General features: G+C 41.5%; 1 protein-coding gene across 1 annotated transcript in view; it reads right to left on the bottom strand.

The window, feature by feature from the left end:
• Window positions 1-26,978, bottom strand: part of LOC122551042 (zinc finger protein DZIP1-like) — a 278,342-nt gene that overhangs the window by 179,941 nt on the left and 71,423 nt on the right. The window contains exons 5-7 of the mRNA XM_043692685.1: window positions 13,876-13,960; window positions 3,160-3,284; window positions 1,978-2,139 (exon numbers count right to left, since the gene is read on the bottom strand). Of these exons, the coding sequence (XP_043548620.1) occupies window positions 1,978-2,139; window positions 3,160-3,284; window positions 13,876-13,960 (372 nt within the window). The remainder of the gene's footprint in view (window positions 1-1,977; window positions 2,140-3,159; window positions 3,285-13,875; window positions 13,961-26,978) is intronic.

Raw genomic sequence — 26,978 nt, 5'->3', positions numbered from 1 at the left:
ATAACCTAGATGAGGGCCTAGAAGGATGGGTTATTAAATTTGTGGATGATATTAAGGTTGGTAGAGTTGTGGATAGTGCCGAAGGATGTTGTAGGTTACAGAGGGACATAGATAAGCTGCAGAGCTGGCTGAGAGGTGGAAAAAGGAGTTTAATGCGGAAGAGTGTGAGGTATTCACTTTGGAAGGAGTAACAGGAATGCAGAGCACTGGGCTAATGATAAGATTCTTGGTGGTCTACCTGTGCATAGAGATCTCGGTGTCCAGGTACATAGATCCTTGTAGGTTGCTACACAGGTTGATAGGGTTGTTAAGAAGGCATATGGGGTGTTAGCTTTTAATGGTACAGGGATTGATTTTGGAACCATGAGATCATGCTGCAGCTGTACAAAACTCTGGTTTTGTAACACTGCGTACAGTTCTGGTCACCGCATTATAGGAAGGATGTGGAAGCTTTGGAAAGGGATCAGAGGAGACATACTAGAATGTTGCCTAGTATGGAAAGAAGGTCTTCCAAGGAAAGGCTGAGGGACTTGAGGTTGCTTTCATTTGAGAGAAGGTTGAGAGGTGACTTAATTGAGAGAAGGTAAGATAATCAGAGGGTTACATAAGTTGGACAGTGAGAGCATTTTTCCTTAGATGGCGATGGCTAGCACGAGTGGACATAGCTTTAAATTGAGGGGTGATAGATATAGGACAGATGCCAGAGGTAGTTTCTTTACTCAGAGTTGGAGGGGTGTGGAACACACTGCCTGCAACAGTAGTAGACTTGCCAAGTTTAAGGGCATTTAAATGGTCATTGGATAGGCATATGGTCGGGAATGGAATAGTGTAGGTTAGATGGGCTTCAGATTGGTTCCACAGGTCGGCACGACATTGAGGGCAGAAGAGCCTGTACTGTGATGTAATGTTCTATTTTCTTTGTGTTAGACTTATGGGTGATTTTTAGCGATTGTGAATGATATTTTTTGCTGGTCTGCCCCAACCCCACGTCTCCCATAGGCCCCATTACTTATATTAAGTGATTTTCTATTAAGCCAGATTTCGCTGGAATGCAACTATGTTGTTATAGGAGAACATTATCTAAAAAGAGGGACTCCAAAGAGGTATAGCACTGAGAAATCTGAGTATTCTAATTCAAGAAATACAAAAGGTTAACATGTAGGTGCAGCAAATTAAGAAGGCAAATGGAATTTTGGTCTTTTGTGCGAGGGAAGTCTTGTTACAACTCTGCAGGGTGTTGATGAGGCCAAACGCGGAGCACTGTGTAGTTTTGGTCCTTATATTTAATAAAGGCAATGGAGGCAATTCAGAAGAGGTTCACTAAGCTGAATTCTGGGACAAGATATTTGACTGATCAAGAAAGGCCAAATAGATTAGGCCTTTATTCATTGCCTTAGAAGAATGAGAGTTGATCATATTGAAACATATGCGATACTAAGAAAGCTTGACAAGATAGAAGTGAGAAGAAATTTCCACTAGTGGAGCAATGCCAGATTAGGTAACTCTCATTTAAAACTGAGATGCAAAGATATCTGCTCTCAGAGGGCAGTAAATGTCTGAAATTGTATACTCCAGAGAGTTGTGGAGGCTGAAATTATCTGGAAGTGGAGGTAGATAGATTTTTGAAATATTGAGGAGTTGAGGGCTATGATAAGCTGGCACAGAAAAGAGGAATTGAAGACTTATCAGCCATAATCTTGTTATTTGGCAAAGCAGGCTTGAAGAACCTGGAGTTGCCTATTCGTGCTTCTATTTCTTAAGTAATAGGCCAACAATTTATGCTAAAATACAGGAGTTGCTCTGGTAGGAAGAGACAGTCGTTTAATGCAAAGCAAGGTTCCCCATGCATAAATGAGATTAATGATGACTAAAATAGTTTGTAATTGCTACCTAAAATCTCATTAAGTAGTTATTATGCAAGGAGAATAAGAATATTTGTTATTATATGCAAAAAATTGGACTATAAATTTACTTAACTCTTTCTAATGCAGCATTCTTTTCAGTCATTTCTTTAAACTCTTCAGCAAGCACTTCTTTCATTTTCTCCATCTCACTGTTCAGCTTCTTTTTTTCTTCCTCCTTCCACCTTTCAAAGCTTTTTGTTGTTTCATTTTCTTTCATTGTTCTTTTTTCAAGTTCCTATAATATATCAGGCAATGTTAAGTCTATAACGTGTAAAATGAATGTCTAAAGATGTTTTGTTGATTTCAAAGATAGCACAAGTTTCAGAAAAAATAAGTTCCTAAACTGCAATATTAAAGAAACATTGCATGCTCTAGGCATGTCCAAACAAACACCAGTGTGAAATTATACTAAAATTAAACAAAATAAAAGCATCTCAACACATGTATTTTTTTCAAATTCATCCAGACAGGGGAATTATTATTCAAATATTTCACTCAGAGCTAAGGATTTAAAGCTGTTCGTAACATACAGGAACATATTTTCCTTGGTACTAATACCCAGCAGAGATGGTGGCATAGTACCATCTGGATTGGTAATCCAGAACCCCAAGCTAATGTTTATTTATTCATTCATTCATTGGATGAGAGCATCGCCAGCTAGGCATTAATTGCCCGTTCCAGAGAGCAGTTAAGAGTCAACCACGTCTTCCATCTCTGTAAAGGATGCAACAAAACTTCTTTCCAGGTGCAAGTACTCAGCATAATACACTCAGAATTACTCCAGAATGCTTTCCAATAGCACAAGTTGCTCAATTTCAGCTTGCTTGCAAGTTGGATACATATCCCTTTAAGGGATTATTCTGCTGGAGCATCCACTTTACAATTCAATACTTGACTTTTTGTGGGTTGTGTGTGAATCCATTCACTGGACTTGTATGCTCCAACTTAGGAAGTGCAGCATGACATCAGCCAGTAGGCCATATAGCATGAAGGTAGTGCACAAATCGGACAGTTTCTAGCAAAAGCAGGGGATTCCTGTGCAGGTTCTCCTCTCAAGAGGGTGGAGCACTCAGCCAATTCTAAAATTAGAGGCACAGCCACAGGAGGGCACAAGGATAACATAAAGTTGCCTCCTGCAAGGAGATTCACATTTGTAAATAATTTTATTCAAACATGTTTAGTTTGCAATAGTTAAATATTAACTTTAACAGAAAATAGACAGCCTGGTACAAGATCTGTATTTTAGTAACCATACCTGAGAATGTGTTTTAAAATATAACTGCTTCTCAGCCTCTAGCTGGGACTGAGTATGTTGTAATTGCTTTTTCAGTTGATTTATTTCATCCTGGATTTTATCTGAATGATTCCTCTTCTGCATTTCTGTTGGCATAACAATTATGTGAATAAGCCACGAAGAATTGGCAAGGATTTCGAGCAGATATCAAACTGTAGTAGATGAAGCAAATCTTGAAATTAAAGATTTGAAATCCAAAAGTACAGATGATATACCTTTAGCGCATTTCTACAGGGAATCTTACAAAGGCTCCTTAGATAGCATTTTCCAAATCCACCATAATTACTACCTAGAAGGACAAAGTCAGCAGATGTATGGAAACACCACCTCATTCAAATTCTTCTCCAAGCCACAAACCATCTTGATTTGGAAATAAATCACTGTTTCTTCATTGTCACTGGGTCAAAATCCCTCCTTAATGACATTGTGAGTGTATCTACAACAAATGAACTATAGTGGCTCAAACTGGAAGCTCTCCACTATTGAAAATAAACAGAAAATAAATATTTTTGAACACTACCAAAGTCACACTTTTAGTAAGACCTTTTTTTTCAGTTAACAATACTCCATAAAACTCCTACACCCCGGTTACTAGCTTCCAATGTTTATACAATTATCATTCAAATTAACCCTTAATCTTTCTATCACGTGTTCCTTCATTCTATTCGGTCTCAGGCATCCCTTCAGACCTTATTAGACGAGAACAACTATCATCTTTTCAAGGGCAACTTGGAATGGACAATAATGCTGGACCAGCTAGTGAAGCCCAACTCCTTTGAATAAATAAAAAGAATCATGGCACAGTGAACATAGCACATGAATAGAAATAACTAAAGGTACCATAAAACTAGAGAGTGAATCTGTTTAGCATAATAAGAGAAAAGCTTTACAATCCCACATAAAAATCTTTGAAAACTGTATACTATGTTTAAGAATATTAAAAAAAAGGAGTAGGCCGTACAACCATTTGAGAAGAAAGTGAGGGCTGCAGTTGTGGATTGATCAGAGTCGAGAGTGCGATGCTGGAAAAGCACAGCAGGTTCAGGCAGCATCCGAGGAGCAGGAGAATCAACGTTTCAGGCAAGAGCCCTTCATCAAGAATGAGGCTATCCTCATTCCTGATGAAGAGCTCGTGCCCAAAACGTCAATTCTTCTGCTCCTAAGTTGCTGCTGACCTGCTGTGCTTTTCCAGCATCGCACTCTCAACTCATACAACTATTTGAACTAACTCTCTATTCAATCATGTCATGGTTGATATTTGAGCTCAATTTTCTGCCTGATTCCTTCAAAGAAAAATCTAATATGACCTTGAATATACTCAACAATTGACTATCCACAGGCCTCTAGTATAAGGAATTCGAAAGATTCAAAATTCTGAATAAAGAAAGCACTTCTTACTTCAATCTTAAATAATGAATGCACCATCTTGAGATTATACTTAGAGCTTCAAATCAGGAAAAATAGTTTCTTAATAGTTTTTTTTATTTTGATATTTTAAAAGTTTTGATTTGGAGCTGTGAACTGGGAACTGGGAGCTAAAGCTGACATATGGACTGTGAGTAACAGCTTGTGTCATAAGGAAAACAGACCAAATGAGATTTTGTTTAGTCATGATGCCAGATCTGGAAGTTAATTGCAGGTTTGTTCTTGATCAAAAAGTCCTAAGGATGCATTTGTAACCAGGAACGAGCACAGATCGACACCTTCAGAAAATCAACCAATAAATCAATATCTCTGCCTATGGAACACCATATCATGAAAACCATTTTTAAATAATTTTGCCAGTTTTATAATTTTCCTTTATTTTCATGTAACTGTGTTTGTTTGTCTGCCTTTTATGTGACTGGGACTGAAAACTAGCAGAGTGGGAGGGAGGGAGAGTTAAGGACATGCAGGTGCTGGGCCTCCTCCATCGCCAATCCCTAACCATCCAAAACCTGGAGGAAGAACACCTCATCTTCTGCCTTGGGACCCTCCAACCACACATCATTAATGTGGAATTCACCAGTTTCCTCAATTCCCCTCCCCTCGCCTTATCCCAGATGCAATCTACCAACTCGGCACCGCCCTCATGACCTGTCTTACCTGTCCATCTTCCTTCCCACATGTCTGCTCCACCCTCTCTCTGACTTATCACCATTACCCCCACCTTCATCTACCTATTGCGCTCTCAGCTACCTTCTCCCCAGCCCCACCCCCTACCCATTTATCTCACTACCTCCTTGGCTAACAAGCCTCATTCCTGATGAAGGGCTTATGCCTGAAATTTCAATTCCCCTGCTCCTCAGATGCTGCCTGACCTGCTGTGCTTTTCCAGCACCACATTCTCAACATCCTTATTGGTATAACCGTCTAAAATTGGCACAGGTTCACACGTACACTCCAAGGTGACATAATCGAAATGAATTACAGCAACTGGAGCTCACCAATGGTGCCAAAACTAAATAGTATCCAACAGTTATGTGTGAACTAGCACAAAGTCAATGCAGTTACAAAGACTGATGCATAACTGATTCCGTGTTTTGAAGACGATGTTGAAAAGGTTGGCCAAGCAACTTATTTTTCTAAGTTGGACTTCCTCAGAGGATACTGGCAGGTACCTTTTTCCGAAAGAGCGGAGACAATTTCGGCTTTCATAACACAGAATAAACTGTATCAATTTAAAGTTATGTCATTTGGTATGAAGAATGCGCCAGACACATTTTAGAGACTAACCAATAAAGTCATTTCCGAATTACCCAATCGTATCATACTTATAGGTGACCTGGTGAGTTTTAGTTACACATGATAGGAACATTTGCAACATTTATCAGAATGGTTCGATCAACTTCAGGAGGCAGTCTTGGTGATAAACCTGGTTAAAAGTGAATTTGTCAAAGACCAAGTTAGCTTCCTGGGCCATGTTATTGGACATGGACAAATGGCCCCACAGAATGCAAAAACAAAAGTAGTTGGGGAGTTTTTTATACCATCGACAAAAAGAGCAGTATTATGAAACCTGGAATTGAATGGATTTTATTGATCACTCATCCCAAATTTTAGCAGTGAGGCTGCTCCCTTCACTGAATTTCTAAAGAAAGGCAAGATGTTTCAGTGGACAGCAGACTGTCAGAAGGTATTTGACAGCCTGAAAGCTGTGTTATCCACTACCCCGGTGTTAGCCACATCCAATTACACAAAACCATTCAAGATGGCTATCAATGCAAGTGATGTGGGTGTTGGTACTGTGCTCTTACAGGAAGATGATGAGAAGATAAAGAGAGTCATTGGGTATTTCTCCAGGAAAGTGAACATTCATTAGCAGAAATATCCAATAGTTGAGAAGTACACTTTGAACGTGGTGTTGGCATTACAGCATTTCAATGTTTATGTTACCAGTTATCTTGAGACAATCATATACACTGTTCATAACCCATTGAAGTTTGTGAAGAAATTTAAGGATAAAAATTCCAGACTGTTTAGCTGGAGCTTGTTGTTACAGCCATTCACTTTGAAAATTGTGCAGGTGGCAGGACGAGAAAACGTGATTGTCGATGCATTGTCAAAACTTGAATGAGAAACGGAGGCGTTACGTGATAGGAGTAAAACTGGCAGAAACAGAATGTGGTCGTGCATGTTTGCATATTTATTGCCATTGTAATGTTTATGTGTGCTGTCACGTACTAACAATTTAAGGCTAAGGGGTTTTAAAATGAAGCCATCTTTAGATATTGATGGTTTTTTTTTAAAGGGGAGGTATGGTGATGTTGCCCCATCAACAAGGTTGTGTTGACCTTGGTTTTTTATCAGAAACATTTTATGACACAGGTTCTGAATGTCTGGCTTAATTTGCTTGAAGAAGCTTTTAAGTTTAAAAAATAAATGCACAATGAAAAGAGAGTGGCCAGTTCTCCTAGCTCAGATTTACTCTGGTTTGGTTTGGTTTGGATTTTTAGCAGTTTGGTTGTTCAGAGAAAGCGGTCAGTCAGTTTTGTTTGAGGCTGCTGGTCAAATAAACAGCTATATGGAAGGAGGTGTTCCATGCTGAATCTCTCTGACATCTCTCCTGTAAGAACTTTTGTTTGATTTTTCCTTTCTTTGCCAACGGGTGTTTATAGGGATTTGAGTAAGTAGTTGGAACCGCATCATTAAGTTGAGATAAACTGTACAGAGTTCGGATAGGTTAAGTTATTCAATATTCTGTTCTCTTTTGTTTGTGTTTCATTCGGTAGTCTTGCAAATAAATTCTGTTTTGTTTAAAACTGAATGGTTGGACCAGCTCTATCGCTCCTGGAATATCCATGTTACACCTGCTTAAAACAACTAGCAAAGTTAGGGTCGAGGATACTTTCTTGAAATGTTTTGTGGGGGTCTGGCCTGGTCCATAACAGGTGGCTGACATGCCACAAATCAGCATGAGTTTGTATGGAGATTATAAGGAGTCATGGGCATGGTTTGCTTTGTGTTGACTTTGAGATGATAAGGATGTTCTAACCAGCCATGAGGGTGGGTATGGGGTCATGAGTTAGTAGTGAGTGGACATGGAGTGATGTGATCATGAGTGGTTGGAGAAATGCATTTAATAGAGTTGGCAAGGGAGAATGGAGTTGATAATATGAATCAAAAGGTGGGGGTGGTCAGGTATGAGATATGAAAGTCAGGACACTCTCTACCTAGGAGGATCTGCCCACCTACGAAATTTCCTACCGTGAGCTACCCACTTCAACGCTGAAAATATGGCCTTCATCCAAAAGTCACAGAGAGGGATAAGGACTGTCAAGATTCTGTAATAATTACAAACTAAAATGTTTATTTAATTCCGAATTAGAGTACAGTTGAGGGTCTAGAAGATGTCCACTTAGCACTACTTTATGTATTCATTTTGCCATGGAAACTGACTTTGAGAGGGTAAGAGTCCATAGGAATCTAGTATAGAAGTGTGCTGCAGGATTTCCTCAATATCAGTGCAGCCCATGGACAGGGTCTGCATGCAAAAATATGAGAGGAGTGAGATAGAGGCTGCATCTTTTTATTGTTTGCTATGCAATATTCAGGTGGGAGCTGGGCATGGTAGCACAACTGCCTCACAGCGCTAGGGGCCCATGTTTAATTCTAGTCTTGGATGACTGTGTGTGCAGTTTGCACATTCTCCCTGTATCTATGAGAAAGGGAACAAGAGTTGGGAATAGCTCTGTTCATAGAACGAAGTATAACTCTGTTAGGGGATTTTCAGTTATCCTATGAGTTGAATAGGGATTTTGCAGTTTACAGTATAATTTGTCTTCTGAAATAGTATTTAGTCAATGTTGTTTCCAGTTTGTTTCTAACAAGAATCCCTGGAATGATAATCCTGGAATGGTAGGCCTAACATACAATGTAAGGCTGAGGATCCTGAGAATGTATTCATTTGAGTTTAGAAGGTTGAGGGGTGATCTAATAGAAACTTACAAGATAATGCATGGCTTAGAAAGGGTGGATGCTGGAAATTTGTTTCCGTTAGGCAGGGAGACTAGGACCCATGGCACAGGCTTAGAATTAGAGGCGGTCAATTTAGAATGGAAATGAGGAGACATTTCTTCAGCCAGAGTGGTGGGCCTGTGGAATTCGTTGCCACGGAGTGCAGTGGAGTCTGGGATGTTAAATATCTTCAAGGCAGAGATTCATAAATTCTTGATCTCGCAAGGAATTAAGGGATACAGGGAGAGTGCGGGTAAGTGGAGTTGAAATGCCCATCAGCTGTGATTAAATGGCGGAGTGGACTCATAGAGTCATAGAGCCATAGAGATGTATAGCATGGAAACATTCGGTCCAGCCCGTCCATGCTGACCAGATATCCCAACCCAATCTAGTCCCACCTGCCAGCACCCGGCCCATATCCTTCCAAACCCTTCCTATTCATATACCCATCCAAATGCCTCTTAAATGTTGCAATTGTACCAGCCTCCACCACTTCCTCTGGCTGCTCATTCCATACACGAAAAAGTTGCCCTGTAAGTCTCTTTTATTCCTTTCCCCGCTCACCCGAAACCTATGCCCTCTAGTTCTGGACTCCCCGACCCCAGGGAAAAGACTTTTGTCTATTTATCCTATCCATGCCCCTCATAATTTTGTAAACCTCTACAAGGTCACCCCTCAGCCTCCGACGCTCCAGGGAAAACAACCCCAGCCTGTTCAGCCTCTCCTTATAGCTCAAATCCTCTAACCGTGGCAACATCCTTGTAAAACTTTTCTGAACCATTTCAAGTTTCACAACATCTTTCCGAGAGGAAGGAGACCAGAATTGCACCCAATATTCCAACAGTGGCCTAACCAATGTCCTGTACAGTCGCAACATAACCTCCCAACTCCTGTACTCAATACTCTGACTAATAAAGGAAAGCATAACAAATGCCTTCTTCATTATCCTATGTACCTGCGACTCCACTTTCAAGGAGCTATGAACCTGCACTCCAAGGTCTTTTTGTTCAGCAACACTCCCTGGGACCTTACCATTAAGTGTATAAGTCCTGTTAAGAGTTGCTTTCCCAAAACTCTATCTGCCACCTCTCAGCCCATTGGCCCATCTGGTCAAGATCCTGTTGTAATCTGAGGTAATCCTTTTCGCTGTTCACTACACCTCCAATTTTGGTGTCATCTGCAAATTTACTAACTGTACCTCTTATGCTCGCATCCAAATCATTTATGTAAGTGACAAAAAGTAGAGGACCCAGCACCGATCCTTGTGGCACTCCACTGGTCACAAGTCTCTAGTCTGAAAATAACCCTCCACCACCACCCTCTGTCTTCTACCTTTGAGCCAGTTCTGTATCCAAATGGCTTGTTCACCCTGTATTCCGTGAGATCTAACCTTGCTAATCAGTCTCCCATGGGAAACCTTGTCGAACGCCTTACTGAAGTCCATGTAGATCACATCTACCACTCTGCCCTCATCTATCCTCTTTGTTACTTGCTCAAAAAACTCAATCAAGTTTGTGAGACATGATGTCCCACGCACAAGGCCACTTTGACTATCTCTAATCAGTCCATGCCTTTCCAAATACATGTACATCCTGTCCCTCAGGATTCCCTCCAACAAATTGCCCACCACCGACGTCAGGCTCACTGGTCTACAGTTTCCTGGCTTGTCGTTACCACCCTTCTTAAACAGTGGCACCACGTTAGCCAATCTCCAGTCTTCCGGCACCTCACCTGTGACTATCGATGATACAAATATCTCAGCAAGAGGTCCAGCAATCATTTCTCTAGCTTCCCACAGAGTTCTAGGGTGCACCTGATCAGGTTCTGGGGAATTATCCACCTTTACCCGTTTCAAGACATCCAATACTTCCTCCTCTGTAATATGGACACTTTATAAGGTGTCACCATCTATTTCCCTACAGTCTATATCTTCCATATCCTTTTCCACAGTAAATACTGATGCAAAATACTTATTTAGTATCTCCCCCATTTTCTGCGGCTCCATGCAAAGGTCGCCTTGCTGATCTTTGAGGGGCCCTATTCTCTCCCTAGTTACCCTTTTGTCCTTTATGTATTTGTAAAAACTCTTTGGATTCTACTTAATTCTACTTGCCAAAGCTATCTCATGTCCCCTTTGTGCCCTCCTCATTTCCCTCTTAAGTATACTCCTACTTCCTTTATACTCTTCAAAGGATTCACTTGATCTATCCTGTCTATACCTTACATATGCTTCCTTTTTTTTCTTAATCAATCCCTCAATTTCTTTAATCATCCAGCCTTTCCTTTCACCCTGACAGGAATATACTTTCTCTGGATTCTCGTTATCTCATTTCTGAAGGCTTCCCATTTTCTAGTCGTCCCTTTACCTGCGAACATCTGCCCCCAATCAGCTTTCGAAAGTTCTTGCTTAAACCGTCAAAATTAGCCTTTCTCCAATTTAGAACTTCTACTTTTAGGTCTGGTCTGTCCTTTTCAATCATTGTTTTAAATCTAATAGAATTATAGTCGCTGGCCCCAAAGTGCTCCCCCACTGACACCTCAGTCACCTGCCCTGCTTTATTTCTCAAGAGTAGGTCAAGTTTTGCACCTTCTCTAGTAGGTACATCCACATACTGAATCAAAACATTGTCTTGTACACACTTATTCCTCTCCATCTAAATCCTTAACACAATGGCAGTCCCAGTCTATGTTTGGAAAGTTAAAATCCCCTACCATAACCACCTTAGTATTCTTACAGATAGCTGAGATCTCCTTACAAGTTTGTTTCTCAATTTCCCTCTGACTATTAGGGGGTCTATAATACAATCCCAATAAGGTTATCATCCCTTTCTTATTTCTCAGTTCCACCCAAATAACTTCCCTGGATGTATTTCTGGGAAAATCCTCTCTCAGCACAGCTGTAATGCTATCCCTTATCAAAAATGCCACTCCCCCTCCTCTCTTGCCTCCCTTTCTATCCTTCCTGTAGCATTTGTATCCGGAACATTAAGCTGCCAGTCTTGCCCATCTCTGAGCCATGTTTCTGTAATTGCTATGATATCCCAGTACCATGTTCCTAACCATGCCCTGAGTTCATCTGCCTTCCCTGTTAGACTCCTTGCATTGAAATAAGTGCAGTTTAATTCCAGTCTCAGATTGATCTCTTTCCTCACTATCTCCCTGGGTCCCACCTCCACCCCCACCCCACCCCAAACCCCTCCTCCCACCACCCCCACCTTACTAGTTTAAATTCAGCCGAGCAGCTCTAGCAAACTTCCCTGCCAGTATATTAGTCCCCTTCCAATTTAGGTGTAATCCGTCATTCTTGTACGGGCCACCTCGACTCCAAATGAGATTCCAATGATCCAAAAATGTGAATCCTTCTCTCATACACCAGCTCCTCAACCAAGTATTCATCTGCTCTATCCTCCTATTCCTGCCCTCACCAGCTCATAGCACCGAGAGTAATCCAGACATTACTACTCCCAAGGACCTCCTTTTTAAATTTCTGCCAACTCTGTAATCTCCCTTCAGAATCTCAACCTTTTCCCTTCCTATGTCATTGGTTCAAATGTGGACAATGACCTCTTGCTGGCCCCTCTCCCCAGTGAGAACATTCTGCACCCTCTATGAGACATCCTTGATCCTGGCACTAAGGAAGCAGCACACCATTCTGCCTCTTTGCTGCTGGCCACAGAAACGTCTGTCTGTACCTCGGACTGCAGAATCCCCGAACACAATTGATCTCTTGGAACCCGACGTGCCCCTCGTTGCATAGGAGCCAGTTTCAATGCCAGAAACTTGGCTGTTCGTGCTACGTTCCCCTGAGAATCCATTTTCCAAAACAGCATACCTGTTTGAAATGGGTATATCCACAAAAGACTCCTGCACTAGCTGCCTACCTCTCTTACCTTGCCTGGAGTTAACCCATCTATGTGACTGTATCTGAGACATTCCCTCCTTCCTATAACTGCCATCCATCACATACTGTTGCTGTTGCAAATTCCTCATTGCTTCTTACTGTCTCTCCAACCTATCCATTCGATCTGATAAGATTCGCAGCCTACAGCATTTATGACAAATATAATCTGCAGTAACCCTTTAACCCTCTTTAAACTCCCACATCTGACAAGAAGTACATATCACTCTATTAAAAGCCATTTTTGTTCCTTCACAATCTACAGACCCAGAAAATAACACCGTCTTATTCCTCAATAAACACTGCCCCAGGTTAAATTAATAACTATGGCTTATATTTTAAGTTTAATCAAGAGACATATCTCTGAAAAACATATAATCAAGAAAGAACCCACTCTACTCACTACTGCAGATTCTCTGTGGGCCACACTTAAAAACAACCATTAACTTATCTGATTCTGTGGTGTGAACTTCGCCCAACAGTTCCTCCAAGATCAGTTGTGAATTTCACTGCTTGGGCCGAATGGCCTTACTTCCACTCTTATGTCTTATGGTCGTAGGAAAAGTTTAAAACTTGAAATATTGCTGTGATCTTTTCAGTCATTCACTGGAGATTCAAATTTATTTTTAAAGTATACTGATTCCCACAGCAATCTCTCACCATAACGCACTCCTCTCATCCAACGGACCAATCTAATAAAGCTTTGCTTTATACCCCCAAGGCAAGTACTAAAACAAATCCCTTAAATCAGAAGACCAAAACTGTTCACAATTTATCAGGTGCATTAAGTATTGAAGTAACAATACCATCACATTTACAGTGGCTTTTTGCTCGTCATTAAATCACACGAAGTAAGTACTTGTATTTTAGTTTACATGTAGATATAAAATGAATTGAAAACTATGTTAAAAAAATCTGCAAACAGAACAAATAAAAGGACAAAGTGATTGTGGTTAAATCAAAGGTTGCATGGATGAAGTTTAACTTTCAGAACCTTAACAAAATTCACTGTAACTAATAGGTCATTGAGAAATCAATCTAACATCAGAGGTCATCAATTGGTGATGCAAGGCCCTTAATAGGCTTAAGGGTTTTGGGGGTGCACTGCATAATGTCTCTCCTATACAATTGAGCTGACAGAAAGGCTAGGATGGGTGGGCAGGCAGTAGAAAGGCCATTTGCTGCATTTTCTGAGCAGCCATCTTCAAATATGCCAACTGGTGGCATAAAAGCCAGTTCTTAGTATGGTACCAATCTCTTGACATATGTTTCTTATATTCACATTTAATTATAGAAATGGAAGATCAATTAAACTGGTTTATATTGAGATGATCAACACTTACCAACATCAGTATTATTTGGGTGCCGACGCTGAATGTGACTTTGCAAAAAGAAACTGTTCATAAATGTTTTGTCACAATATGGGCACTGTAAAAACAATAAAAGGTTAAATTTACATCTAATAATAAACCAAACAATTCAAAACACAGTGAAGTTCTTCCTTGATTAAGGAATGACAGTTTTTATTTCAAATACATTTTTAATTATAGTGATGTAATTTTTTTAGAAGTTGTGAATTGTGAGTTGTGAATCTGGTAGCACTGATTTTGAGTACTGTGAAAAAAAATTTGTCCAAGCTTCTCATCTAATAGGACAAAAACACCATTGTGATGGGGAATAACATTTTTATACTGTATGAGAAACAGCATTGATTGGTTAGAAAACTGATCCTGATTAACAGAGGTGTTGCAGTAGAGAATGTACCAGGTGGATGATAAGTGACAGTTAACTGCAAAACCTGTTTCAATTTAAACCAAGCAGGTTGATTCTGATTAATAAAGACATTGCCTTAGGGAATCAGAGTGCAGCTGTGCATATTTTGTTAAATTGAAACAGGTACAAGGTGTGTACATCTATAGGGCTGACCTAACATACGTAGCTTAAAGTACATGCAAGTGTAGATGCTGCAATCCCAAATGACAATATTGAATTTGTTGTCAGCATAATTCTTAATGCACACATTATTATTTAGCAAACGTTGTCCAATTGCACAATAACACCTAATAATGGACACCATTGACTTTTACAAGTATTTACTGGTTGGTATAGTCAGTGCCTTTTCTGTAATGAACAGGTGAAGAGATGCGCTGTTTAATACAGTTTACAAGTCTTTGAACAGATGGTCTACATATCTTGAATCACATTGTACACTAAAATTCATATATTGTATTACTCATTTGTGAGATAAGCAGAACTTCTTTTTGACATGATGGGCAACAAATACCACTTGTTGCTACTGCATGCTACCAGCATGAAACAGCTAGCTTCACCTGTGGCTCAGTTTTTGAGATACCTTAACCTGAGAAAGACTTTTCAGGATTGAAAGTGGTAGCCTTAGGCCCACTTATGAGGTGTGTGATATGCAAATTTCTCATGGAACTTAACAAAGATGTTAGCGACATCTTGCCACACAGTGAATCCCATGGCAACATCATATATCTGTAGATACATGATGTCATTAAAACTGAACTTAAGAAGAGAGTTACTGAATTTATAAATCCAGTGTATATGCAATTCACACAATAGTGGTAGCTGTAGATCACCACGATTTAGAACTGTCATGTAAACATAGCAAGACCTGATAAATATTTTAATTTGGGCTTACAAGTGATAAGTAACATTCATACCAATAAACATCTAAATGACAGAATGTAACAAGCGCTCTTGGCATTCAATTACATCACCGATCCCACCTATCAAGATTCTGGGGTACCATTAAGCAGAAGCTAACCTGGACTAACCATGTAAATACTATGGCTACAACTGCAGTCAGAGGCGAAGAATCCTGCACTGAGTAACTCACCCCCAGACTCCCCATCTATAAGTCAAATGTATAATGGATAACCCCACTTGCCTGGATGGATGCAGCTCCAATAATACTGAAGAAGTGCGATGCCATCCAGGACATAGCAGCCAGGTTGATTAATATGAGATGCACAAATATTCAACTCATCCACCACCGATGCTCAGTCCCAACAGTGTATGTTATTTACAAGATGCACTGCAGAAATTCTCTTCGGCTCATTGAGAAGAAAACCTTCCAAACCCACTACAACTACAAGGACAAGATCAGCAGATACATGGGAATTCTACTATCTGCAAGGTTCCCTCCAAGTCAATCAACAGTCTGTCTTCGAAATAAATCACCAATCCTTCATTGCCACTGGATGAAAGTCATGGAATTCCCTCCCCAATAGCCTTGTGGGTGCAGGTACATTAGGTTCAAAAAGGCAGGTCACCTTCTCAATGGTAACCAGGAATGGTGTTAAATGGTTCCCAGCTGAAGTCCATGTCCCATGAATGATTAAGAAGTCTACAGCTTCCTTGAGTGGTGTACTGGTGAACAGGCTAGCAATGTCAAATAAACACATGGACAAGACTTTGCTATCAATATACAAATCCTAGCAAACATGAAGGAATCCCTCCCTATCCACGTGGAAAACCACTCAAACCTGCTTCCAGCAAATCACCCAACCTTTGGCCAATTCATGCTCTGCAGAAGTGGTCAGAGACATGATAGGACATAAAGGAACATTACACTCATGTGCCTTGGGCAGCCCATTCATGTAAGGAAACATGTCATGAGTATGGACCCTATTGTATATATATCACCCCAGCAGCTAGCTGACCTTACTCAAGTGCATCAAGTGATTTATTAAGCTTGATTTCAAGCAAGGTTCCAGTCATGCAAAGCAGTAGGTCCAATGGATATGAATTTGGACCTTTCATTCTGGTATGTATATTTTTGATATGATGACACTAATTAAGGTTGACTATTCTTGCTCCTTTGTCAGATTTGCAATTGCAGATCTGTATGTTTGGGTTAGCCTTTAGGCCTTGCAATGCTCCCAGACATTTATATTGCACATGAACACTGATCTCACTTGGACAAAGTTGTGTAGCATCTTGTAACACAACAAAAAAAATCAAATTCTTACAGAAAAATTGTATTCAAAGATTAATTTGTTAATATGTAACATACATAATCTGCAAAATGTAGTCTCACTCAACTTCTATGCTGTTTTTAGATTATGAGATATGGTTTAAAAACAGAAATCTCCTGCAGCCAGAGTGCAGAAAATTAGCAATTGAATTAAAGGGAAGTTTATGGGTATGTCTTCAAACTTAGTCCAGTAAAAACTTTTCTTATAGCTTCCTAGATGGATAAACCAATAAATCAACTGAAGACAAAGCAGCTCATACAAACTTATTAGAAATGACATAGCAGGGACCAATTTGCTGTAAACAAAAACCTCTCACATTTTTTTGAATGACTGGACTGCAAAGGGAGCCATTTCCTTCTCCATTGCATGCCTCTGTCAACCAATGGCACCCTTTTTACCCGGTAGTATAAACTGTCATAATTATTTGAACATTGCCATTTTTGAGTTTACTCTCATAGCTGCAAGGGGAAAACCCTTGGCAATATACATCGCTTTCCAGCAGTACTTTTTAAACATATTTTAAGATGATCTGCATGGCTTGACATCATATGATTTGCGCTCATCAGATGAGAATCCTTCAATAACACCTTTAACAATTTTGACCAACTGAGATTTTGGACTGTTCAGGTTCAAAGTATCGACATTCTACTGTCTCACCCAATCCCTGGCTTTTGGACCCATCCCTAATATTCTGATACTTCACCACACCCTCACACACTTACCAATGTTGCCGACTTGATACTATGCCTGTCTCTTCTAGAGTGAGATTGCACAGAATACAAGAGAGAAGAACAGACACATCAGAGAGCTGTGGAGTGTGTAGAGGCATTGGTAGTGTTTTTTCAGGAATCATTTGAGTCAGGGAGGGTCCCAACGGATTGTTTAAGAAAGGAGGGAGACAGAAGATGGGAATTTATTGGCTGGTTAACCTGACCTCAATCATTGGTAAGATTTTAGAGCCCGTTATTAAGGATGAGATTGTGGAGTACTTGGAAATGTACAGTAAAATTTGGCTAAGTCAGCACAGCTTCATCAAGGGCTGGTCATGCCTAACAAATCTGCTGGAATACTTTGACAAGGTACCAAGCAAGTTAGACTAAGGAGAGCCAATGGGCATGATCCATTTACATTTCCAAAAAGCCTTTGACAAGGTACTGCACTTGAGGCTGTTAAATAAACTAAGAGTTCATTGTGTTGGGGCAAGGTACTGGCATGGATAGAGGATTAGCTGGCTGGTAGAAGGCAGAGTGTGGGGACAAAGGAATCTTTTTCAGGATGGCAACTGGCGACTCGTGGGGTTCTAGTGTTGGAACAACTATTCACGTTGTATATTAATGACCTGGGTGAAGGAACTGAGAGCATTGTTGCTAGGTTTGTAGATGACACAAAGATAGCTGGAGGGACAGGTCATGTTCAGGTGGAAAGGCTGCAGAAAAACGTAGACAGGCTAGGAGGTTGGGCAAAGGAGATTTATCAGGATTCTGCCAGGGCTGGAGGGTCTGAAAGAGGAAAGCTACTGACACCGGACAACCCACTTCTACCTCCTCCCCAAAATCCACTAACTAGACTGCCCTGGCAAGCACACCATATCAGCCTGTACTTGCCCCACTGAACTCATTTTCTCTTCCTCCATCCTCTCTCCACTTGCCTAGACCCTGTCCACCTACTTCTACGATTTTCTGATGCCCTCCACCATACTGACAATTTCCAGTTCCTTGGCCCTAACTGCCTCCTGTTCATCAATGATGTCCAATCCCACTACACCACCATCCCCCACCAGGATGGTCTGCAAGCTCATGGCTTCTTCCTTGACCAGAGACCTGAGCACTCCCCATCCATCACCACTCTCCTCTGCCTGGCTGAACTGGTTCTCTCACTAAACAATTTCTCCTTTAATTCATCTCACTTCCTTCAAGTCAAAGAAGTGGCTATGGACACCTGCATGGGTCCCAGTCATGTCTGCTTCTTTACGGGGTATGTGGAACAATCCTTGTTCCAGCCCTACATTGGACCCCTCCCACAATCACTTTTTGGTACATCAACGACTGCCGATTCATGCTCCCACCAGCACTCTGAAAGCTTTGTTCATTTTGCCTCCAATTTGCACCCCTCTATAACTTTCACATCATCTATTTCTGACAGTTCCCTTCCTTTCCTTGACCTCTCTGTCTCCATTTTGAGGAATAAACTGTCCAAAGCCACTGATTCCCATAGCTACCCTCAGTGCACTTCTTCACACTCTGCAAGGCCTCCATCCAATTCTTCTAGTTTCTTCACGTACATCACATCTATTCAGATGATGCTACCTTCCAAACCAGTACTGCTAACAGACTTACTTCTTCCATAACCATGGTTTCCCACCTACTGTGGTTGACAGGACCCTCAACCGCATTCAGCCTATCATCTGTCCTTCTGCCCTTGCCCCTTCCTGTCACTCACAATAGCATGATTGGATCCCCCTTGTCCTCACTTTTCATCCCACCAGCCTCCATATTCAAATGAATCATTCTCCACAATTTCAGACAACTCCAGCAAAACGTTACCACCAAACACATTTTCCCCTCACTGCCCCATCAGCATTTCACAAGGACCGTTCCCTCTGGGACACCCGAGTGCATTCCACAACCACCAACACCACACCCACTTCTCACGGCACCTTCCAATGTAACCGCAGAAGGGACCGCAGAACCTGTCCCTTCACCTCTTCCCTGCTCAACATCCAAGGGCCTAAACAGTCTTTCCCGGTGCAGCAGATTTCACTTGTACCTCCTCCAATTTTGTGCGTTGTATTTGCTGTACCCTGTGTGGTCAAAACAATGACTGCAGATGCTGGAAACCAGATTCTGGATCAATGATGCTGGAAGAGCACAGCAGTTCAGGCAGCATCCGAGGAGCACCATTGATCCTGTACCCTATGTGGCCTACTCTACATTGGAGAAACCAAACGCAGACTCAGTGACCACTTTGCAGAATACCTCTGGTCTGCGCGTAAGCATGATCCTGACCTTCCTGTAGCTGGTCATTTCAAAAAAGCATCCTGCTCGCATGTTCACTTGTCTGTCCTCAGCATGTTGCAGTGTTCCAGTGAATCACAGCGCAAACTGGAGGAACAACATCTCAGCTTTAGACAAGGCATTTTACAACCTTTTGGACTTAATATTGAGTTCAATACCTTCAAACTGTGAACCAACTCCCATTTCTTCCCTTTCTTTCAGCTTTACTTGTTACATTCTCTGTTACTATGTTCTCTCTCCCCTCCCTCCACCCCAGTAGAACTGTGTTCTTTTCAGTCTGGCAGTTAGACACACCATTATTCTGCCATTCCCACAATCCAATCTCTTTATCTGAATTATCAACATATTTTATCCTTCAGCACTCTACATCCACCACTGCCACACCACCATCAATTATAGCAAAAATACTGCCCTCTCCACACTTCAGTTCTAATGAAGAATCATCTAGACTTGAAATGTTAACTTGCTCTCTCTCCACGGATGCTGTCTGATCCATTGTGATCTTTAGCAAATTTTGTTTTCAGTCCAGTTGTGGCCTAACTAATATCTAATGCACCTCCATCAAAAATCCCCTGCTCTTTTAATCTATGCTTTGGCTAATAAAGGCAAGTATTCTATATTCCTCCTCAACCATCTTATTGACCTGCCTTGCTACTTTCAGGAATCGATGGACATGCATGCTAATGTTCCTTTGATTTTAAATACTTTTGGGACCTACCAATCATAGCCTTGATGGACCTCATTAAGGACTCTTCCTGATACTTTAGATTAGATTCCCTACAGTGCGAAAACAGGCCCTTCAGCCCAACAAGTCCACACCTCCAAAGAGTAACCCACCCAGACCCATTCCTCTATCATTATGGGCAATTTAGCATGGCCAATTCACCTGACCGGCACAATGGGACTATGGGAGGAAACCCACGCAGACACGGGGAGAATGTGCAAAATCCACACAGGCAGTTGCCCAAGGCCGGAATTGAACCCAGGTCCCTGGCGCTGCGAGGCAGCAGTCCTAACCACTGAGCCACCATGTCACCCAACTTTTGGAGGTTGAATTCCATCTGCCACTGCTCTGCACACCAAACCAGTAGTTGATATCCTCCTGCAGTGTATGCTTATATTCTTCACTATTTATCATCTTATGTCATTTTCAAACTTCTTAATCACATCCCTTATATTTGTGCCCATATCAATAATAACACAGCAAGGGCCCCAGCACCAAGCCCTGCAGAACCGCACTAGAAACTAACTCCCACTCACAGAAACATCCTTCTACAATTACCCACTGCTTTCTGTCTCTCAGGCAAGTTTGGATCCAATAAAAGTAAAATACTGTGGATGCTGTAAATCTAAAACAAACACAGAGAATGCTGGAGAAACTCAGCAGGCATGCTGTACATCTCTGTGACTCTATGTGTGGCAGCATCTGTAGAGAGAGAAAGAGTTAAATGTTTTGAATCCAGTATGGCTCTTCTTCAGAGTAGTTCTGAATAGGCCAAAACAGACTCAAACTTTCAACTCTGTTTCTCTCTCCACATACGCTGCCATGCCTGTTGAGTTTCTCTAATATTCTCTTTGTTTGTTTTGGATCTAATGTGCTGCATTATTTTGGATCCCATGAATTCTTACTTTCTTGACCAGTCTGTGATGAAGAACCATATAAAAAGCCTTACGAAAACCATGGAGATGCCATCAAATGCATTACCCTCATCAACATTCTTGGTTACCTCCAAAATTCAATCATATATTGTCAAACACAACAGTCCCTCAACAAAGCCATGCTGACTTTCTCTAATAATCAATGTCTTTCCAAGTGCAGATATTCTCTCTTTCTAAATTATTTCTAAAAACTTCCCTGTTAACAAGATTGGATTGACTGGCTTGAAATATCCTGGTCTATCACTTCCTCCCTTTTTTAATAATAGGACACTTTTGAGTTCTCTGGCACTTCACTTGCAACCAAAAAGGAATTGAAAATTGCTGCTGGTTCATTGATATCCCCACCCTTGCGTCTGTCAAGAGCCGGAATATGTCTCATTTATATCTGTAAATTTTAAGGATGTGAAACCCACTCCTACTTTGTCTCTCTCACAATTCTCCATCCAGATGTCTAAATTTGCGTCATCCTTTTCCATTGTGAATTCTGGCTCAAATTAACAATCGAAGATTATGCTCACGCCTTCCAGGTCCACACATACATTATCCTCTGGTCTCTAATGAGCCCTACTCTTTCTTTAGGCATTCCTTTGTTTTTCATTGGATAGTCCTTTATTCTAATTGTCAATACTTTCTCATGCACTCTCTTAGCTTCCTTTTTAACAAATCCTCCTGCACTTGATAAATTCTTCAAACAACACTGTGCTTGAAATCAGTCATAAGCTTCTCTTTTTTAATTAATCCTAAATTTATGTCCTTTGAAACCAAGGTTCTCCACTCTTTGCACTCTTTGTTTTTATCAGAACATATTTGCACTGTAAACTCGGTACTCTCTCCTTCAATGCCTCCTATTGCCCTGACAGTCTTATCTGCAAGTAGCTGATCCAAGTCCACTTCGCCCAAATTATGTCCTATCTTCATGAAATTAGTGGTTTGCGAGTTTATAACTTTTATTCCTGGTCCATCCTATCCTTTTCTACAACTAAAATCTAACTGAGTCATGGTCACTGTCTGCAAAATATTCCCCTGCTTAGATTAGATTATTTACAGTGTGGAAACAGGCCCTTCGGCCCAACAAGTCCACACTAACCCTCCGAACAGCAAGCCACCCAGACCAATTACCCCTTCACCTAACACTACGGGTAATTTAGCATGGTCAACTCACCTAACCTGCACATTTTTGGACTGTGGGAGGAAACCAGAGCAAACCCATCCAGACACGGGGAGAATGTGCAAACTCCACACAACCAGATGCCTGAAGCAGGAATTGAACCCAGGTCTCTGGCACTGTGAGGCAGCAGTGCTAACCACTGTGCCACCGTGCCACCCATACATATTGGGCCTTTCACTTGTCTGGGCTCATATTTAAATATTAGGACCAGAAATTCCCCCTCCTTTATTGATTTTGTACGTACAGGCTGAAAAAGTTCTCCTGGATGCAATTTAAGAATTTTTTGCCTCCTACTTTGCATACTAAGATGATCCGAGCTGGTTCAGTAGTTAGGAGGCCTGCAATTACTGCCTTATCATCCCTACATATTTCTCAAATTTAATTACGTATTTAGGCCTCTCTCTCTCCATTACTGTTTTGGGGCCTATCATACATGCCAAACAGTTTGCCCCTTTTCAATTTTTACTTCCACATATTTGGCTCATTAGACCATCCTTCCAAGATTCATAACTTCGAGAAATGATGGAGAACCCTTGGGGTGCTCTCTGTTGATGAGCAAGGCCTGAACCTTGGCTGTGAGTATTGAGTGTGAGTATTGGGTGTGAAGCTGGAAAGGCACAGCAGATCAGATAGCATCTGAGCAGCAGAAAAGTCAACGTTTTGGGCCGAAGCGTTGACTATTCTGTTTTTTGGATGCTGTCTGACCTACTGTGCTTTTCCAGCTTCACATCAATTGACTCTGACTTCCAGCACCTGCAGTCCTCACAGTCTCCCTGTGAATATTCGGCCAGACCCATCACTGATACTGAGATTATAGTGTTCCCCTCACTGCACCCTGACCTCCGAATGCTCAGCCTCAGGATTAGGGGCTGCTTGTATGGGTCTGAGATGAGGAAAATTATATTCAGTCAGCGGGTCGTGAATCTTTGGATTTCTAGATTCCAGGGTCTTGTGGAGTCACCTCCAGTGACTGTATTTAAAACTAACATGGACAGACGTTTGGTCTCTTGACAAGTCAGAGGAAACAGTAAAATGCATTAGAAACCCAAGATTAGTGATGATTAGAAACTTGATGGACTGAATGGAGATTACCTGCAACTTTTCTCTTCATTGGTACAATTTTGCAATGCGGGGAAGAGTGTGTGAACAGGATAGTTTTGCTCCTGTTTGTGGACAAATAATTGGCCCTTTAAACAGGAAATCTTTGTTTTCACCCAGTCTGACCCTGTCCTATGACTGCATTCCTGCAGGAACTCTATTCATTCCCAACTGTTGTCAGAATTGGCTGAGAGAAATCACTCAGTTGAAGACCACTCAGCAATAATCGGAAGCTGAGAATCAAGCTGTTACACCGCTACCCCGCGCGTTGTTGATCCATCCTCCCCTAGGAACAGCCCCCACCTATCATAATCATGTGCTGGCATACAAGTGACCGCTGCCATAAGTCACAATGTGGTTGAGTCGCAATGTTGGCCAGTTTTATAGAGAATATTCTGTTCTCCAGGTCATGGATCACTGGTTGATGTACACGTTGGAGTGGTGTCAGTCCTTGCGCAGTAAGCAGCAAAACTGATCACTGACCCGACAGACTTGCCAGTGATTTGCCTCAAGCTGGAAAATGGGAGAGCATTTGAATTATTTGTTCTTATTCCCCAGGACCATGCCTGTGATATTGAATAGTGGAGCAGCCTCCAAGATTCAAAAATCAGATTTCTCCTACTTTCATTGCTGCAAGTAATAGGCATGCCCAGAGAGCAGGTCACAGGCTATGGTTAATAAAGCAGAGGGACAAGTACCTGGAATAGTGCTCGATTCCTGTGCCCTGCTTGGTATTTCCCTGTGATCAGATCCTGCCTGTTAACCTTGGCCATTGGTCATTGTCCTGAAAATGTGGATGCTTAGTTTTGCATTTGAGTAGTGGATGAAATCTGGATACCCTGATCCCCTCATGATCACTTCCCAATGCTGTATTCCAGCCTGGGACACTTTCCATTTTTGGACATGCAAAATTCTAGGGTATGTGATTCTGTAGGCATTTGATCTCTGAGGCTGGTATGTGTTGACAGATTTGGGAACTTCAGGTGGTGTTTGATCTGAGGGGACTGACAAAAACATCATGCAAACAGAGGGTAGACACAATGGGCAAAGGCGAGAGGGTAGCAGAGATGAGTTGGACTAAACTGAGCTACAATGTACTGTAGATGATGCAGTACTTGGCCTTTGGAGTGGGCAGTCAGCTTCTGGACACTGCCCTGTCATTCCTGGATATGAGGATCTATTCGGAGTGAGTATTCAGGACAAAAGGTTTGGGTGGCACCATCAGGAACAAGAACTAATCAGGAAAGTTTACAGTATTATTATTGTGAAGGGAATCAAATGCAAGAGTAAGGAGGTTATGCTTCACTCATACAGGGCCTGGAGAGACCGCAGTGTGGATTACTATGTTCTATCCTAGTCACCGTACTAATGGAAGGCTGTTAATGTATTGGCAGCAGTTCAGAGAAAGATTACTGGATTAATGAACAAATTGCTTTGTGAGGAAAGGCTAGACATGCTGGGCCTGTATCTTCTGGAGTTTAGAAGAGTCAGAGATGAGTTAATTGGAACATGTAAAATCCTGAGGGGACTTGACTAGGTGTATGTTTCCTCTTGTGGAAAACTCCTGACTTAGGGTCATTGTTTAAAAATAAAGGGTTGTCCATTTAAGACAGATGAGAAAACGTTTTTTTTCTAAGGGCTGTGTCTTTGGGATTCTCTTCCTCTAAAGGCAATGGATAAAGAATGTTTAAATATTTTTAAGCCAGAGATAGATAGATTTTTGATTGTCAAGGAGATGAAAGATTATCAGGGGTACGCAGGAATGTAGAGTTGATGTTAAAATCAGATCAGCCACAATCTTATTGAATGGTGGAGCAGACGAGAAAAGCTGAGTGGCCTACTCTTCTTCCTTGGAGAAAGTAAGGATTGCAGATGCTGGAGATCAAAGTCAAAATGTGTGGCACTGGAAAAGCACAGCAGATTAGGCAGCATCCGAGGAGCAGGAGCATTCCTGATTAATAACTTATGCTTGAAACACCAACTCTCCTGCTCCTTGGATGCTGCCTGACTTGCTGTGCTTTTCCAGCGCCACACGTTTTGACTACTTATTCTTTGGTCATACGACCAAAAGTGTTAAGATGTTTTTTCTGTAAAGACACCAGGTGGTTTAGTAAGTTTTACATTGAGCTTTGACGATAAGTCAAGTGATTGCAGGTTTAACAGGGAATTAGTGAGGTTCCAGCAGGAATGTGGAGGCTCGACCGTTGGGTGGAGTTGGAAGAGTGATTGTTTATTCTGTTATTGAGGGCAAATAAAAGCTCGTGTTTCCATCAGTACCTTTTGTAATTTTGACTAGAAGGTGCAATGGGTGTCCCAGTGAGGCACTTATAAAAGGTAGTTACTGTTGTAGAAAGCAGCAGAGCCAGTTAGTGCACAGTAAGGTCTGTGACAATTACACATTAATCTGTTTGTGATGTCATTGAGAGTGTAGTGCTGGAAAAGCACAGCAGGTCAGGCAGCATCCAAGGAGCAGGAAAATCGACGTTTCAGGCAAAAGCCCCTGATCAGGATTCCTAATCAAGGGCTTTTGCCCGAAACATCAATTTTCCTGCTCCTTGGATGCTGCCTGACCTGCAGTGCTTTTCCAGCACCACACTCTCAACTTTGATCTCCAGCATTTGCAGCACTCACTTTCACCCGTTTGTGATGTTGATCAAGGTATTAATATTAGCCAGGACACCAGAGGCAACTCGCCTACTCATTACGCTTTATGACCACTTAGGAGGGCCGACGTGTGAGGTGTTGCATTTTCAAAAGGCAAATCAGGACAGGACTTATACACTTAAAGGTCAGGTCCTGGGGAGTGCTGCTGAACAAAAAGACCTTGGAGTGCAGGTTCATAGTTCCTTGTTGCGGGTAGACAGGGTAGTGAAGAAGGCATTTAGTGTGCTTGCCTTTATTGGTCAGCGTATCAAGTATAGGTCTTGGGAGGCAGCTGTACATGACATTGGTTAGACCATTATTGGAGTACTGCATGCAATTCTGGTCTCCCTGCTATTGAAAAGACGTCGTGAAACTTGAAAGGATTCAGAAAAACTTTACAAGGATGTTGCCAGGGTTGGAGGGTTTGAGCTATAGGAGAAGGCTGATTGGACTGGTGCTTTTTTCCATGGAGATCAGACACTGAGGGATGACCTTATTGAGATTTATAAAATCATGAAGAGCATGGATAGTGTAAGTAGACAAGGTCTTTTCCCTGGGGTCAGGTAGTCCAAAACTAGAGAGCAAATATTTAAGGTGAGAGGGGAAAGATTTAAAAGGGACCTAAGGGCAACTTTTTCACACAGAGGGTGGTGCATGGATGGAAAGAGCTGCCAGAGGAAGTGTTGGCAACGAGTACAATCACAACAATCAAAAGGCATCTGGATGGATATATGAATAGGAAGGGTTTAGAGGGATATGGGCAAAATGCTGACAAATGGGATTAGATTTATATAGGATATCTAGTTGGCATGGAGAAGTTGGACCGAAGGGTCTGTTTCCGTGCTGTATATCTCTATAAC

The sequence above is a fragment of the Chiloscyllium plagiosum genome, chromosome 6 (genome assembly GCF_004010195.1).
Source record: "Chiloscyllium plagiosum isolate BGI_BamShark_2017 chromosome 6, ASM401019v2, whole genome shotgun sequence".
NCBI classification, from domain to species: Eukaryota; Metazoa; Chordata; class Chondrichthyes; order Orectolobiformes; family Hemiscylliidae; genus Chiloscyllium; species Chiloscyllium plagiosum.
The sequence above is the reverse complement of the archived record's forward strand: the minus strand, read 5'-3'. Positions and strand labels throughout refer to the sequence as shown.